The following is a 19,293-nucleotide window of genomic DNA, read 5'->3' on the forward strand; positions in this document are numbered from 1 at the left end:
TAATGTCAGAGTACATCAGTCTGAGGTAGACATTGATAGTCAATCATGTATCAAGCATGCACATAACCACTGCTAATTTAGGATCATGGGGAATACAAGGCAACAGAGTCTTGTGACCATTTATGCTTTACCAGTAGCCACCCTTAGACCATACCAGTTTTTTTTCCTGAGGAGGGCTAAGCTGACCAAGTGAATATTTCAATACCCATCCAATTATGCAGTTCCTGTTTGAAGGAAGATAACAAGTCATACTGCTTAATTTGCAACATGAGTCTCTCTAGAGGTGAGGAAAGCACTGTGTAATGAAGCTTTCTCACTTGTTTTCATTTATTTGCAAATGAAGATTTCGATCCTTGCTTCTGGTGTTTGTGGAACTGTTTGATTTGTGGAGATACAAGAGATCCAGGACCACTGAGTCCCTAATAGTGCAGAAGGTAAAACAAGGCATAGAACTCCCCTCAAGAGTCTATAAGATACAGAATAAGGAGACAGTGCTTGCAGTCTTTTCTGGTGGCTTTGGATTTTTAAGTCAGTGATCCTTTTAACTGGGAACCTCAGGCGTCTTTCTAATTGTTTGATATGTGTAGTAAGATACATTCTAAAAGTGGCATTGTATTCAATAATTGGCCTAAACAATGCTGAATATAAGGGGTAATGCCCTGTTTAGATCTGGATGATATTTCTTTGGAGATTAGCTGCTCCTTGTGGACTTTCTAACTATTGTCATTATATAATGATCAACGGAGAAGGAATTATCAACCCAAGTTCCAAGGTCTCTAACAACATTCTCATTTTGGAATGGTATGTAATCTAATGGACTGCCAAGTGTTACAATATTTCAATTTTGTGCATGTATTTTGAGCCCATTTGCAGTAAAACAGGTATTTGCTGAAGGTCTTGGGAATTGGAGTGTGACATGACATTGACTCCCAGTTTGTAGTCATCTGGAGAGTTGCTTAGCCAGAGAACTTTGTTAATTTTTTGGAGAGCAAAAAATAAATGCTGAATAAAAAATGCCCCAGCATTGAGCCCTGTGGGATACCACTGGTCACTTTCATACTCTCTGTTAAGGCCCCTGCTAGACATACAGTGTGGGTTCTGTCATTTACCAATTTTCTGTCGATCTTGCCAAGAGATCTATTTGTAGTGCATTACATTTACAAACTACTGAAGCATGTGAGAAGCTGCTATGCACCTTGGATAGGTCATGGGATACTGTATGTACAGAATAACCACGGTCAACAGCCTAATTTACCATTTTTAAGAAGTTAAGTAGATTCATTAGATAAGATCTACCCTTGACCAAGCCAACTGCTGCAGGTTTTGCATGAAGAAATTTTAATGTCATAGTTTATAAGATCAGTTATACTAAGTTCCATATGTTTGCAAATAAGACTGGCATGCTGCTGGGCCTGTAATTTACAGTTGTGGTGCCTCCCTTGTGAGTGGCATCATGACTGCTGAGTGCCAAACCACAAGGACAAAACCATTTGCTAAATTCAGGCTAAATGGCTTAAGGACTGTCAATGCAGGGCTTGTTTTTTACGTTTATTAAACAGCCACATATATTATCAGGTCCACAGAGGAAATATTTTTAGTTTTGGGGATCACCTTCAATATATGGTTTCAGTGATGATGAGTGGGTGTCTGAGAGGGATTTAAGATTAAAGGAGCTTTGGACAGTCATCTCTCGGGTAAAATTCACACTGACGTTGTTTGCTAGTGTATTGGCAAAGTGTTGTGGATCAGAGCAGGTGGTGCCATTATGAATATGTTCTGAACAATGTTGTGTATTATTTCTTAGTTTCCTAACATTGCTAAAGAAGGATTTATAATTGTTCTTAGATTCAGATGACAAACTACACTCATAGGCCTAATAGCATTTTTAACTTTTCAGTTAATATACAACAATAAACATCAGACAGAAACAGAAAAAAAAACTAATGGTTTAAACTAATAAGATGATACTATGCATCCTAAATGGAATAGTGTGACAAACAGACATGCCTTACTACTATTCCACAAACCTCTTTTGTAGCTACCCCTGGAGTAATATGCACAAGATCAGTATCCATGACAAGTTGAAGAAATTTTGACAGGCTTCTTGATAAAGTCTTGAGCTAACATTTTTTACACTGGTTGAAAGTAGGGAGAAGAAAGGGCATGACATGAGTCCTTCATTTATAACAGGATGATGTAAGGGTATAAGGTTAAACAGGGTAGACAAAGCCACAGTATCTTGGAGTGTTTGCCCATCTCCATAGCAATCTCATTTGGTGTACATAAGTATCGGTGCAGGAGAAAGAAGAGTGCTTTAAAGGTGTAATAGTGAGTTGTGGAATCATATGTTTGTTTTTGAGATGTTGGGACTCATAGTGTCAGCTCTAGTACTTATGACAGAGACCCAATATGAAAATATTCTTGTGTTATTTTTCCTTTACTGATACCAAAGTGTCAGTGTTAACAGTCTCTAGCAAAGTTTTGACAATGAGAAGTCATACAGTCAGAACTATATACAGGCTCAGATTAAATCACCCAGTTTCTATGTTTTGGAGCTATAAACTTTGATTGAGAACTACTTTTTGCGTTAAATTATAAAATTACTACCTGATCAGATGCCGTAAGTGAAGCATTTCTTGCTGAAACCTAAAAATCTGCATTTTGATTTAAAAATCCTTGCTTACAGTATGTTTTTAAGACTGACACACACCGATGTTTAATATCTACTGGTATCAGTTGTTTTATATAACATTATATCATCGATTCTTATTACATTTTTTAAAGTTACAGAATATTAGGCTTGCAAAAATATGAGAACATTTACTATTTTTCTTGTTCTTTTTGTTTTGCATACACATCTGTGTAGATCAAGAATGTATCGTAAAAATCAGAATAGGAAGTGATTGCAAAGAATCACAAAACAACAAAACAATGTATAATTTTTAATGTCAGCTGATGTAACTTTAGAAGGTCATGAAGAACTTCCTTCCTAAGATAAATCCTTAAAATAACTTAATTCTGTATTTTATATATATATATATATATATATATATATATATATATGTATATATATATATATATATATATATATATATGTGTGTGTGTGTGTGTGTGTGTGTGTGTGTGTGTGTGTGTGTGTGTGTGTGTGTGTATATATATATATATATATATATATATATATATATATATATATATATATATATATATATATATATGTATATATATATTTATATATATATATATATATATATATATATATTCATGCAGATATTTATATATTTATATATGTGTGTATGTGTATTTGTATATGTATAAAGTTATTGGTTTTGCATGGCTTCATTGTTGTCAAATATCTTAATATGTCGACCAGTGTACACCTTGAATGTGCATCATGCTATCTTTTTTCATTGCTTTTTCAGCGTTTTTGAGTAAGCTTCTGTCAAACTGAATTCTCTGCCTCTTTTTTTTGAGTAGCTGTTTACTTGATGACAGGAATTTAGCTGTATCATTCTTAATGTAAGCTGCTGTAACCAATCAAAGCGCCAGAGAAACAGAATAATGAACACAAGAAAATGGAAGGTGAAGCCAAATGTATTCTTCTCTAATAAACAAATGAAATGAATCAGAGCATCAGCTCATTAACACACAGCAGTTCTGCAAAAAATACTGCAGCCAAGCTGTAAACATCATAGTTCACACAGATCGTTTCAGTTTTTGGAAGTCACAGCTGATGCATTTATAGCAGTGAGATAGAAAGAGTGTGTAAATGTTATAGTTTGTACTCATGGTATCTTCTAACTTTTTAGGACCAATTGGTTTTACTTGGATACGACACTACTGCACTTACGACAAAGGAAGCAAGATGTTTACAATGAGTGTGTCTGAAACTAAATCAAATGCAAAGCTGGTAAGTAGTATCAGGTCTCATGATTCAGGTCAACTTGCTCTTTAAAGTTCTGTTGTTTTGTCTGCTTTTTTAATCTCTGTAAGCAGGAAGTGACTAATATAAATAAACACTGTGCTGTCTTCTGGAAATCGGAGCATATGGTTTAAGTTACATTTAGATGGAGCTCTTCAGATTACTTATAAAATGTCACTTGTTCAGACACATTTTTTATTTATTTATTTTTGTTTTTCTTCTGTTATCATAGTTCACCATTACACTGTCATATGTGATTAGTATATTCTTTCTCATGGGCAAATATGCAAAAAAAAGTGGAGAATTATTTTCCAGGCTATATCCATATTAAAAAATCTAAAGTGTAAAATTTTAAAGAAATTACCAATATGAGAAAGAAAATATTTCTGCAATACAGCATGTGCATAACAGACCTTTATATGTGGAGTTTTAACAGCCTATCATTCTGTATTTGATCTTCTGGTCCATCTGCACAAAGTACCAAACTATGTAGTAAAATAAATAAAGTAACTAAAATAACTTACCTGGAAATATATACATTTTCATAGTCAGGAACCTGAATCAACTGTATATTAAAGTAGCCTAATGCAGGGCCTGGGGAGCTGTGGCTTCCTCACAGGGCACCGTGAACTAATAAGCTTAGCTGCAAAATAAACCACAAACTGTTTGCAGTTTATTTTGCAGCTAAGCTTATTACTTCTCAGTGAACTAAGTCTAGACCTATACTGTAGCTTTTTAGCAGAACTGGCATCAAGTATAGCAGTGGTCACCAACCACCGAACCGTGGACCAGTACTGGACCGTGGAGCACTTGGAACCCGGCCGTCAAATAAGTGAATGCCTGTTTGAGTATGTGTGTGTCTGTCTGCATGTGTGATTGAATGCATGCATGAAAGCAAAAGAGTCTGTGTGTGTGAAAGAGATTGGGAGAGTGAGAGCAATGGGTGAGTGACTGCAGGAATGAATGAAAAAGTGGCTGTGTGTGTGTGTGTGTGTGTGTGTGTGTGTGTGTGTGTGTGTGTGTGTGTGTGTGTGTGAGATCGGGATAGTGAGAGTGATGTGTGAATGAATGCAGGAATGAATGAAGAAGTGGCTGTGTGTGTGAGATCGGGAGAGTGAGAGCGATGTGTGAATGAATGAAGATATGAATGAGGAAATGACTGTGTGTGTGATTGAATGTGTAAGTGCGTGTGTGGCATGTGGGTGTGAGATTGGGAGAGTGAGAGCGATGTATGAATGAATGCAGGTATGAATGAGGAAGTGACTGTGTGTGTGCTTGTGTGTGTGTGTGTGTGTGTGTGTGTGTGTGTGTGTGTGTGTGTGTGTGTGTGTGTGTGTGTGTGTGTGTGTGTGTGTGTGTGTGTCTTTGGGAGAGTAAGAGTGATGTGTGAGTGAATGCAGGTGTGAATGAGGGAGTGACTATGACTGTGTGAGAGATCAGAGAAGAGTGAGAGCGATGTGGGGGGGGGGGGTGCCTTGGGAAAACCTGGATTCAGCAAGGGAGCCAAGAATCAAAAAAGTTTGGGAACCACTGGCCTAATGGGTTAAAGTGCCTTACACTGTTTTTTACTACTAGGTTTTCATTATTGTAGGTTCCCATTGTATGTCCGAGTACAGTAACTGTAGTCCACTGAACTGTGAGAATTTAAGTGCAGTTATGAGGAAATATGTACCGATTCCATAATGCTGTATGTTGGAGTATTCCCTCTTCTCTGTTTTCACAAAATCTCACAACGATGACACTGATACATAGACTACAGTTTATATAGCATATATCATGAAGAAACATAGGTTAAAAAAAATTGCTAGGTACACAGGTCACATGATAAATAAAGTGCCTAGTCCTAGTGTATGCACTGATGCCATGAGTGGAAAAAGAAATGGGAGTGTAGAATCCTCAAGTCTCAGAAACATTCTTAAAATGGGGTTAGGCCAGGCTTGGGGGAGGATGTTCTACAAAAGACACAAAAACTGACAGGTTAAAAAAGAGCCATAAAGATGACAGAGTGGATTACTGAGGATAAGGAACAAATTTTGTATTGTTACTGTTCTGCAAGAAGCCCAGAATTTGCAGATAAAAGATATTCAGAAAGATTAAGAGAGAAATTAGAGGAAAGAAAAATACTTTCATAATAAAAACTGTCAAAAGCTTCATATGCAAATTGCGTTAATTAATGAAACAGATCCTTGAAAAACATTACATAGACAAAGAAAGTTTGGGCCACACTGAAAAAGAAACAACAAGGGAAGTGCAAAAACATAAAGAACAAAACTGAAAGATTTTTGAAAAGTATAAAAAAGGAACATAGACATGAGAAAGAAAAAGAGATCTGATATGGTGCAAAATTTATGTGAAGGAAAAAGCTAAACTAATCAATACAAAAAAGCAGCTCCAACGATATTTTATGAGGAATACAGGCAAAAACACCCAGATGTTTAAAATTTCACAATACAGAAATAAGAAAACAAAGGGAGAATGTAGAGCAGAGGATTAGTAGAGTAGAAGTTAAAGATGTAGAAACTGAAGTTATGCATTACTTGCAAAGTAAAGGATTTAGTGTAGAAAATCCAATGTAGGTAATGTCACACATGATGGAACCACGAGTCCCCAAGCCAAGGAGAAACTGGTAGTTCTGGAGGCATCTGTTGACTTTGCCACATGATGATGCTCTAGTAAATTCAACAGTCCAGTTGAAGTTGCACAGCAAGGGAAGTGCAGGAAACAGTGGCGACCCTGATACAGGCAGTGTTGTGAAGTGATGGGATATGAAGGAGAAGCAGATGATGCAGGATGCATCTGAAGATGATATGTCAAATGAAGATGTTCTGGAATTTTCTTTAAAATGCCCAGAAGAAACAGAGAGCAAAGAATGTGCTCTCAGTTTAGTAGAAAATCATCCAAGGGAAAAGATGCTTGAAGTCATAGAGATGGATGGACATATTAAAACTGATGAAAGAAATAGATTTCAGAATGTAAATAAAACCCAAAATGTTAGAAGTCTGATAAAACAGATGAACACAGTAATCAAGAATACTAAGAGAAATGTATGTCATATAACAGAAGTTTGTTTGTTTGTTTGTGTCTTTCGGCTTTTCCCGGTTAGGGGTCGCCACAGCAGAACTCCGGTCTGCTAATGATTGGCAGTAGAGTTTTACGTGCTGGCTTGCCAGGCCTAACGCACAACCTTCAACGAAGGAACGCCCGTTCATGCATGTCACCACACAGAAGACGCTCTAAATGAGAATCGAACGGGCAATGTCTAACTGTGAGGCGACAACGCTACCGCAGCACCACCACCACAGTAGTAAATAGTCTATATTGCTGTACATATAAACAAATAACAGACAAAGTCAGATAAATTGTCTCAACAAATAAAGAACAATAAGTAAAAGTAAGGGATGAAATAAAATACCAACATCAAATAGAGCAGACTATAAATAAGTTAAGACAAGAAGTGTGATAGTTAGAAGAATATAGAAGAGGGAACAGATCAACAAAAATTCTTAGAGAAACAGGCTTGGTAAAAGCAATGCATAGTATCAAAATATAATACACTTTATCATACACTGTTGCAAATAATAAACTAAGGATATCAGCAAAGGCATAAAGACTCAAAAGAAATGTAGATTTATATAACGGAAAAGTACAAAATAAGCAATTCAATGATGACCCTAAAATGTTTTATAGAGAACTGGGAAACAAAGCAAAAGGCACAGAAATACCACCAAAAAAGAAGAAATAGGCACATTTTGGATAAATATTTATTAAGATCCTATGGAATATAACAAAGATGTTGAATGGATAGAAAAATAAAAGAAACAGTAAGGAGTTCTAATGTACAAGATATGAAATGGGATGAAGTAACAGGAACAGAAACTGAAAGAAAATTAAGAAAAGCTCCTAAATGGAAAACCCTAGGCCAAGATGCAGCATCTAACATTTTGCTAAAGGTATTAACATCTTTACATAAAGATTTAGTTCTTAGTAACAATTATGACATGCACATTCCAAACCGACACCAACCTAGATATCAACAGGAAAAATGATACTCCTTCTTAGGAGTGAACCTGTAAGCCATCCTGAAAATTATAGATGAATAACTTTACCTTACAATGATGTACAAACTAAATATTGGAATTGATGCAAACAGTGTTTATAGTCATTTAGGGGAAAAAAACTAAATCATGGCAATAGAACAAAAGGGTACCAAATGAAAGTCATGTGAAACAAAGGATCATTGTTGCTAAATAAAACCATAGTATTGAATTGAATAATCTAAGTATGGCTTTTAAAGGGGTGTGTGACCAAGGTGGTGAGCAGTTAACAGCACTGTTTCATTTTAACGTCTCATAGGATTTTTACCAAAAAAAAAAAAAACTAGTAGAACATTTCTAAACATGATGGATTTATAGCTGAACATCTACTGAAAGATTTACTACAAAAATAACAAGTTTGAAACTCTTTTAATTGCTTTCTCCTGTCAGTAAAACTAGAAAGAACTAATTGTCTCAGAATTAATCAATCTAAGCACAGTGTACAGGACAGTACAATGAAAATAAGACATACAGGTTATACTAAGTAACATCAACAAGTCATCTGTAAAGACAGATAAATTAGAAAGCAAAATGGACAATTTTAAAGAGGAATGTAAAAAAACAATTTGAAGTACTGAGTGAATCTCTTAAACAACAATCATCACAAACTGAGTTCAGAAGAGGCAATGTCTGATTTTTGATGGAAAATTACTTGAAAACGAGAATAACAGTGAATTTCTTCTGAAACAAAACAGCATATTCGGGGATAAACTAGAAAACTTAGAAAACAGATCTAGAAGGAATAACATCAGGATTCAATTCCTTAATACCTGGCTGCCTAAAGCTTTGAACCTCGCGGAAGCTTTTTCCTTTGACATCAAAAGGGCACATACATCACTTTCTAATTTGTGTTTAAAAAAATAAAAAACTTCATCAAGGTCAGTGATCATAAGATTTTTCTGAAGTCAAGATAAGGATTTAGTCTTAAAAGCTATATGGACTAATTATCCAGTTAAATGAAAGGAAATACTATATGATTTGACAGTGTCTAAGGGAAAAGCATGTGTGCCACTTGTTAAAAGCTTAAAGAACAATAATATTAAAGCACAAATCTTGTTTCCAGCAAAAATAAGGATTCTCCTTCTAGAACGAAAGAATATTTTTAACACTTTAGAAGATGCAATGGCCTTTATACAGAAAAATAAAATCCTAAGGAAAAAAAAAACAGAAGAAATGGACTAGAACCTGTCAGCTTCTTTGAAGATAAATGCAACAAGAGAGGGTTGGATGATAAAACACAAAAACAGCAAAAAACTGAAGGACAAATGATAATCAATGTATTTCATGGTTATGAATTCTTATTCATTTAAATAAGTTCTTAAATACATATAAACAGATTACATTTTACACAGTAAATCATTTATTTCTTTCCTTCCCTACTTCAAATGTGTACTGGTTCGCTTTCTAAGATGTTAGAGTTTGATTCCTTTAGCTGTATATGACATTAAAGGCACTTATCTTCATTTGGAGTTTAAAAGGTTAAGCCATTCATCCTTTTAAAAGTTAATCATTATTATGATGAAATGTATGTTAAGTGTAACTCTTTTGATAGCTTGACATAGTTAAGTAATGTACTATTAAATATAATACGAGATGCAACAAATAACACTAAAGAGGCATGTTAAGTTACATTCTGGGTTCTTAAAATGGTCCAGTAGTGTGCTACTGATGGCATACTTGACGTGCAATAGCATCAAGGAACGACATGCTATATTATAAACAAAGTATAGAAAATATAGATTTATATATATATATATATATAAAAGATACTGTCGGAATGATATCAAATAATTAGAGCAACACTTGTCCTTTTACAAGTTAAACCTGGATCACACTAACTGTCATTCTATTAATGCAAGTTTATATGCTAGTTCTCCTTTAAAAAATGACAGTTTTATTAAACATCTCATACAAATAGTGCTATGCTGAAACATTAAATGTTATTTCTTTGAGTGCAATGCCTTTTTGGTAGTTGGGATACTTTGAGATGTTTTTTGATGGTTTTTTTTTCATGGTTTTGAGGGGTTTGGTGGATTGCTGTATGGTGTAGAGGTGGCTTGGATTCACTTGTGAGCGTTTTTGTGTGAATTGCAACTGATGGATTGTTCGTTTTCAATCCTGAATTCATGAAAACTACCTTGAAACAACTTAGAGCCATGAGCACTTTTGTGATGCTGTGGGAGATCTAAAATTCTAAGAACTGTACAGGTTACTTCTTTTTGTCTAAAAGTAAATAATCATACTATTTTGACTCGTATACTAAGATGTCAAAGAGTACTGCGGTGGTGGTGCTGCGGTAGCGTTGTCGCCTCACAGTAAGATGTTGTCCTGTTCGATTCTCAGCTAGAGCATCTTCTGTGTGGATACATGCGTGAATGGGTGTACCTTCGTTGAAGGTTGTGCGTCAGGGCCGGCAACTCGGCACGTAAAAATCTACTGCCAATCATTAGCGGGCTGGAGTTCCGCTGTGGCGACCCCTAACCGGGAAAAGCCGAAAGACACAACAACAACATGCTAAGATGTCAAAGAATACAATCAGATAATAAGCAAAAGACAATGAACTGCATTCTAAACCACTGTCAGTTATTAAGTAGTTTTGAATGCTTGCTACTGACAGTATACTTGACATTCAGTAGTACCCAGGAAAGGTATACTGTGCTATAAACAAAGTATAAAAGATATAGTTTCTTACATATAAAAAAGTTATTATTGGAATGTTATCAAATAATTAGAGTAGCATTCACACTTTACAAGTTAAACCTGGATCACCCATTCTTTTAAGGCAAGTTTATATGCTATTTCTCCTTTAAAAAATGACCAAATGCAAATACTGCTTACTGAATCATTAAATGTTATTTCTCTAAATACAATAGCTTTTTAGTGGTTAACATACTTTGAAATGTTTTTGTTCTTTTTTTTTACTGGTGTGGAAGGGTTAGAGGGATTGATGTGCAAAGTAGAGGTGGCTTAGATTTCCTCTTGAATGTTTTTGTGTGAATTGTAGCTGATAAACTATTCATTTGCAAGCCCTTGTCATGAGGACCAGCGTGATGCAGCTTAATTAGAATCATGAGCACTTTTGTTATGCTGTGGAATTTCTAAAATTCTAAGAACTGTCCAGGCTACTTCTTCATATCTAAGCGTAAATAATCATAATGTTCTGAATCATATGCTAAAATGTCAAAGACTACATGTTAGATTAATAAGCAAAAGGCAGTGAATTGCATTCTAAATCACTGTCAGCTATTAAATAGTTCTGAAAGTTTGCATTATGCAAAAATGATAGTTTATGTACTAGCCTATAGAATGACACTTCTGATAAAAAATTAGGCTTGTGTTTCTCTGTTACTGTCTCTTTTTAAAGGAGAACCGTACTCACAAACTCAAAAAACATGTTCATTTCATCATAGTTTGCTGTTTCCTATATTTTATTACCACTCTGGGACTGTTTACAGATTTTTAAAAATGTTTTACATAATTTCTGAGTCCAACCGTATGGGGGTCTGACATCTTGAAGTAATTCTGATTGTTTAGTCTGCCTCCAGGTATCCCACAATGCAGTGCTTGTCTGTAAAAAATTACACCACACAGGTCTATTTCCTCCTAAAGCTCCTGTCACTGCATTGATTTTACATGCATACACTGCTGTCTTTCAGTCAGTTAGTTTTAAGTAACATTTCATGCCATTCAATGACTACTTAAAACAAAAATGGTGCAAATGCTACAGAACAGACTTTCAAAATGCTTTTTACTACTGCTTCTTTTTACAATGGCTAAATTGCAGTTTTGTGTAAAGCCTGAATTGTACTTCTTTGATTCATCTCCCCCCCCCCTTCACACCTAACTTCCCTAGCTGTCAAAGTGTTATGGGTAATTTGAGCTGTTACCTGTTGTGACTAACAGCTCACAGCAGGAGACTTGACTCATGTACTGTTTCCTTGTTCTATCCTTTACTTTCTGTATGGGTAGGAGTGATATCACAGCATAGGTAGGTGTTTAGGACAGTTGTGGTGATGTCAGTTTGGGGAGGGAATTGGCCAGAAAACTACATGTATTCATTGGGACCGATGACATCAATGAATTAGAGACTGCAATAAGCTTTTCCAGGGTGGGAAAAAGTTTTTTGAAAGTGAAACCACCACAGTACAGTAGTTCTAGTGGAGAGAAACAGTCAGTTTAAAATATTGTACATGCTGTATTGTTGTTTATTCATAGCAGAGACAGTAAACAGGGAGAAAAAGGACAGAGAAGTTGAGCATTTAATAATAGAATCATGTTGTTGTCCTTTCATGATAACAAAACTTAATATCTTAGAACAATTTATTATGTAAAGTTTGATTCTTAAAAGGGAAATTTTTTCTGATGCTTGTTCAGATACTGCTAGACATAAAATTTAAGGAAAAAATAAGACTAATTCTAACAGTAGTACTAGATTAAAGAGTATCAAATGTATAAGGATAAATATAAATGTTTTATTATTTGACACTCTACACTAGGATTATAGCTAAAATATAAAGCCTAGGAATATAGTGATAGTACAAGACATAGTATGCAAACAGAAATAGAAATAGAAAAGAATAAATAAAAATGTATATAAAGAATATAATTATGTCTATTAAGATGGGAGTTTGGCATAATGGTTAAGATGTTCCCCTTATAGGCACAAAATGCAGGATTTGATTCTCACATGGGTTAATTGGCTGGGCTTGGAATGGCCCATAAGGAGAATTAGCCTGGTACTAATTTAAGAACTTATGATCCTATGAACAACTAGAGATAGAGCATGGTCAACCTACCAGTCTAAAAAAGATACATCCAACCTCTTAGCATATAAACAGCTTCAGAATTTAGCTAAGAAACAAATCAAAATGGACAAACAATCCTACTTCCAAACCAGTCAACAAAAACACCTAAATAACCCCCAAAAATTCTGGCAGAGCATTAACTACCTCCTTAGCCCCGGTCATACCCCAATCCCTGCCCCTATCTCTACCAACGACACTGATCCTATAGCTACTCAAGTCAACTCCCACTTTATTAAGTCCATAACCACCCTACTGGGCACCCAGGCCATCCAGCCATGTACCCTTCCCACTCCTACCTCACACAACCCCAACCCCCTCACTTTTAAAAACCATTCAAGCTAGCTACATAAAAAACTACTAACCAAACTAAAATCCTGCTGTCTTGCTGCTAACTAACTCCCTAATGAATTTCTAAAGATTGCTGCACCTTGTGTTGCCTACCCCATATACATCTTGAGCAGTCATTCCATTACAGAACATTATATCTCTCTTCTCTGGAAAATATCCCACATCATTCCCCTCCACAGAGGAGAACCCTCCAAAGAACTAACAAATTACCATCCCATAGCCGTCCTCTCCCTCTCGCAAAAATCTTAGGAAAATGCATCCACAACCAGCTCCTACACCACCTCCTTAGTCATAATCTGCTGTCTAGCTCTCAGCATGGCTTTCAACCTTAACCTAGTACTAGCACAGCTCTGATATCTTTCACCAACATTAATCATCTCCTAAACAAAGGTCAATCTGTCTCTTCCATCTTTCCCAATATGTCCAAAGCCTTTGACACTATTTCACACCATCTGCTTCTTGACAAACTCTCATCCTATGACCTCTCTACAGTATCCCTAACCTGGTTTCATAGTTATCTTTCATATCATCAGCAAGCAACCAATTGATGCAGCTTCTAAAAAAATGTATCCATTGTTGAATCTATTTCATATGCCATTTGCAGATTTATCCTTTTGTCCTCAAGAAATGAACACCACTGCCAAACTGTTGAAAAAGCTAACTGGTTACCTGTGAAATAATTTCCTGACTTTGTACTTGCCTAAACAGCTATTTAAATATATCAGTAATGACACCTTCCCTCTGGTTGCTTCCAGACTATTCAGAGGTGCACTAATATACAACCTTAGACATCGTAACCACTCGTCCTCTCCTCAAAACCCCCCATCTAGGCTTTGCTGCACAGGCCATGCTTTCTCAGTCCTTGGTCCCAAACTGTCGGAATATCTCCCTTCTTTTCTTAAAGATAGTTCCTCTTACCCCATTTTCATTTCACAAAAAAACGCATAGGAAAATGCAACTGGTGCTTCTCCTGTCATGTAACCTACGTCCATGCATGCACCTTGCTCTGACTCTATTTTTCATTGTAATGCTTTCAACATGCCCACTCTGATTTCTATTCTATATGTAATGTACATATACATGTATATTGTGTTTTTTCACTCACTCTGTCATTTCTCTATTGTCTTTATTCCTTCAAGCCAACTGTGATATTCATTTTGTGTATAATATATGTATATATTGAATTTTGTCATTTACTCTGTAATTATTGTGTAACTATTGTTTTTTTCCCTAGACTGAGACTGTAATGGGTCCAGAGGGATCAGTGTTCTACCCTGGTTATCAAACTAAAAAATAAATAAATAAGTGTCAGAAATTAATTTAGTTCATACTTTTCATTATTTGATTATGTATCATCTATTACCTGTGTGTGTATGATTTTATTCTCCATTTGGCTTTTGCTACCACACCTCTTTTGCAAGTTATTTCTAGATGCGGAGCTGTTCACCGAAACCTGACATCCTCGGTTTTAGGCAGAGGTAGTCACTCCTGTGGAGTGGGACACACAGTATATTTTTGAAATTCTATTTTTCATGGTTTGAAAGAATAATGTGAATATGTTGCAATTCCTGTTTGGTTCCATTATGAAGTGCAGTTGCTGCAAGCTGACTCACATCGTGTTTATGAAGTCACCCTTCTTTTTACCGTCTCAGGTTCTCTGTGGTAAGCTCAAGTCTTGATATATGTCAGTCTTCTCATTACCTACAGTATGATTTATTCAACTATTGACAAGAAATCAGAGGTTTAAAGCCTTTACTGCAGCATAGATGATGTGTGTTTGACGAGTAGCACAAAGGCTGGAGGAGTCACATGGATTACTTTCTCCTGAACGGGTCATAGTTTATAAGCAATTTAGCTACTGTGATGAATTATATAGCAAGGAGTTTGTAACATCGTTCCTTATTGGTGGTGGCAGTATGTATGTGTATGTGTGGGGGGCAGCAGTTCTAGTATACTAGGCCTCATCGTTTGTGTCATTTAAGAATATACCTCTATTCTTATCTCTCATGTTATATCGATGTGTTGTCAAGTTCTCTTCCATTCCATTCGTTTTTCACTATCAGTCATTTCCATGAGTTCCTGTTTTAAGTCGGAGACTCCATATTTTGACGCCTGCAATTTCAAAAATATAAAAGTAATTAGGGGAAATGTGTTGTAAGTCAGATTTCTATATCTCAGAAAAATAAATATTAAATTGTAAGTACTGGGGATGTTGGAAATATAGCCTTAACACTGGGGGGGGGGGGTGGTGGTCAGGATGATTTGCACTCCTTTCAGACTCTGTAACAACAAGTTTTGAAGTCAGTTGTTTTTAGTTGTTAACAAACCAAATTATGTACCTCTGGGAGTAAACTGTTCGGAGAAAAAAAAAACAAAGTATCCAGCAAACAAATTCTCTGATAGTGGCCCATGCATAGAGCTTTAAACTTTATTAGAATAAAAATAAAAGCTTGCATATGCTTTCATACATTCATGCTTCTTCTTATGGAATAAATGTAAAAACAATCAGTATATTATACTAAACACAGATAGACCTACCTCTAAATAGTTTGTCTTACTTTAAGAGCCGATGAAATACTTAAAAATTCCATTCAAACCAGCTTTCTAGTAGTATTTAGCTTTATAATCAATTTCATTCCATATTTCAGTGATATTAACAATGTATTCTCTTCTGTTATTAATACAGTCTCTGTGTCCATAAAATAAAACAACATTCTCTATGACCATAAACTGAAAACAATGTCCAACATTTTCAAACATGTTTTTCTAATGCATTTTGTAAATTTCCATTCTTAATGTCATAGTAATGGTCATCAATTCCTTTTTTTTCAATTGTTTCTGACAAATTGCAATATATATATATATATATATATATATATATATATATATATATATATATATATATATCGAATTAGTAGTATAACATGTTGCAAAAGCTTACAGCTATAAACAAATCCTGCTACCAGATATTTAAATAGTTCACTTTTCAATATATGAATGCAGAAATTGCAATTATAGCAGGGGAATGAACCTTTATTCCTGATTACATTTGATTCATTTTCAATTAAGGACATACATTCTTAAACATAAAAGAAGAAGCAGTAATAATCAGGCTTTTGAATTCATCATTTGTCATTAGAATATGCCAATCCCTTTTGTAAATATTGCATATGCCATCTATGTCTTTAGTACATGACAGAGAAGTGAACAAAACTTTCCATTGGTTTTTGATGTTGAATTACTGTGAATCCCCAAAGTAAGGTGCTGTTCTCCATGCTCTTAATTCATTTATCAGTGCTAAATATTTATCAAATTCTTCTAAAGTATATCCTTTATTCATAAAATCTAGCTGCATGTACTCAAAAGATTATTTATAAAATCATTAGTCTAGTTTGTAAGCCTTGATGCATGCATCAACTGACCCGTTACTATATTACTTTAGAAATGGTATATGGTAGAAATGTATAATCTTATGGAGTGACTAGAAAGCACAAAAATGTGGTAGGATGTTCTTGAATACAGATCATGTACACTTACTGTAGGCATTGCTATATTGCCCAAATAATCACTTACTGATGTAGAATTGTACTTTGCATTATTTTTGTATATCATAGCCAGCTGCTTCATTTTTTGCAATACTAAGAAGAAAATTACAAAGGTTATTTTATCCTAAAATATCACGCCATTTTATATATATATATATATATATATATATATATATATTTTTTTTTTTTTGTTAGGACACAAGTATCCAAACTGGAACTTTGCAGGGACAGGTGTAGCCATAAAATTTCTGAGGTTGAGATGATATATGTCGTTAGTATTTTTGTGTAGAAAAAGAATTGTATAGCATGTTCCTTTCTTAGTTCTTTTTTTTTTCTTGCTGAGTTGTGAATGTATCTGAATCCATATTTTTGTTTGTGTTTTTGTGGCTTTTGGGTATTTTCTATTAGCAGCTGATTCACAGAATGTTTACATTTAATAAGACATTTTGTTTTAAGATGCCACATACTATTTCCTGATTTATTTCTGAGCTGCATTATATCACTGTTTATAAGATGTTTGATGTTTGATATTAATTGCCTTCTTGATATTCTTAGTCCAGCATAATAACACAGTAAGTCTTACTAATGTTTATGTATAATAAAGTTTGAGTATGCACTGTGCATATATTTCACATCCATGTACTAAAGTGAAATTACCTATCTTTAATCTGCCTGTACTATATGCATCTATATCTGTCTGTCAGTCTTTGTGTCTATTGTACATGGACAACTGCATATACATATAAATGCATTTCCATTTGTTTTCAGTTAGTAGACACTTAAATTTTGCTTTTAATGTTTTAGAATGGCCTTGTTCCAAGCCCAGCAGAAATGTTTAAGTTAAAGACATGTATTCGAAGAAAAACAGACTCGATAGATAAACGCTTCTGTTTTGACATTGAAGTGGTTGAAAGGTTAGTGTCCTCCTTGGTTAAGTTCAGCAGTTATCTGTTTAATATTGAAATGTAATCCTAGGTAAGTGCTCAATTTCATTAACAAATAGAATAAAAAAAAATCAGGAACATTTTTCCATAAATGACTTTGTATTTTTATTTCTATTAGAAGTAAACAATTTTACAAGCAAGGATTTTGAAACTAAATTAGCAGAAGATCACAAAATCTATTTTTTACTTCATTATATTTGGTACAATGTCTCTTCTGGGGAATTGCATGTATTGTTTGATATTTTATTCAGTTTAGTAAGGTTTGCGTTTCTCTCCTTTCATTATCAGCACTGATACTAATATTTCAGCCATATTTGAATATAATATTTGTGTTCCCCTCAAAAAGTACAAGCGTCACTTTAACTTTTGGTGAAATGTTTAAAAGTTGTAGGTACCTAATGAGTTAATAAACCAGATGGACATGAGCACAGCTTGTAATGATGCTTATGTTTTAAAGTAAGGCAAGCAACTGTGGCCAAAATTCTTTGTGTGATTCTTGAATGAGAGATAAATTTTCTTATTAAGCAGTTGTGTGAGATTCTAACACCAGCTTCTTTTATGCTTTATGAAAGGAGAGATGGTTTCAGGGAATGCTAGAAATTTTTTTTTCCAGATACAAATTCCACAGAAAAAATTGTAAATTATGGTTCACATCAGTTCCTGCACCATGTGCAATACTATTTAATTTGGAATATTGTGGCCCTGCTAAAGCGTTTTAAATGTAGAGGAATGTGAATAAAGAAAAGAAGTGTTCAGAACTGTTATCTGAGACAGGAGCGATTTTTTTTGTCAGCCATTTTCCCTTTTCCCCCATTCTTGCTAGTCACATGTCACTGCTCCAGTTAGTCACGCTCATTCTCAGCCAGAGGTGTACGAAATAATCACATCTCATCCATTATCCAGACTACTATCCTGGTTGTCATCACATTCCACACCAAGACAGCTGACATGCACTCTTGCTGAAGTGAAGAACTTCAGTGCCATCAACAGAATGCACGTTGCCGTAGTCGTGGTAAAGTCTGTTGCATAAATACTGAATGCCAAGTGAACGTACATTGTTCACACATTCTCCTATGGACATATGCACTGCAGTGCAATGGACCACCTCATTTTCCCCCAGAGTGAATGACCTGGTATCATTCACGCCTTTCCACTTTCCATTGACGCTCCTCTAGTATCTGGGTTGTTAGCCGATCCCAAGTAATAGAGATTGTGTTCCATGCTTTGCCTCTGTATGCCATGGAGTAGGTTAATCATTTTCAGTTTACTGTATTTAGTGTGGAAAAAACAGTATGCAATTTATAGAAGGTTTTTGTTACAATAAAGAATTATCAGTTTATGAGCATTTTATACTATCTGCTGTATGATGACAGGGAAATATAATAATGTCAAATGCAGTCAGGACCTCCATTTTTGCGGCAGAGAAAACAAGACAAGGCTCAGTACTGTTTTATAAAGTGAATACTGTGCTAAAGTAATTCCAAACACTCAGAAATAAACTAAAACCATTTAATGAAGTCACAGTTAAGCACTTTCAACCTTAAAGTAGTCAAGACTTCACCAGAACTGACAAGGTACTTGCAATCCACCATTAAATTGCAGCAGAAAAGTCATACAGACAAAAAAATTATAAAAACC

At 35.0% G+C, this 19,293-nt stretch overlaps 1 protein-coding gene across 1 annotated transcript in view; it reads left to right on the forward strand.

Moving 5' to 3' along the window:
* The window catches only part of ARHGAP42 (Rho GTPase activating protein 42), a 1,340,395-nt gene that overhangs the window by 769,240 nt on the left and 551,862 nt on the right, over positions 1-19,293 (forward strand). The window contains exons 9-10 of the mRNA XM_044071941.1: positions 3,807-3,907; positions 17,516-17,625. Of these exons, the coding sequence (XP_043927876.1) occupies positions 3,807-3,907; positions 17,516-17,625 (211 nt within the window). The remainder of the gene's footprint in view (positions 1-3,806; positions 3,908-17,515; positions 17,626-19,293) is intronic.

This window comes from Protopterus annectens, chromosome 5.part0 (genome assembly GCF_019279795.1).
Source record: "Protopterus annectens isolate FY-2018-M chromosome 5.part0, PAN1.0, whole genome shotgun sequence".
NCBI lineage: Eukaryota > Metazoa > Chordata > Ceratodontiformes > Protopteridae > Protopterus > Protopterus annectens.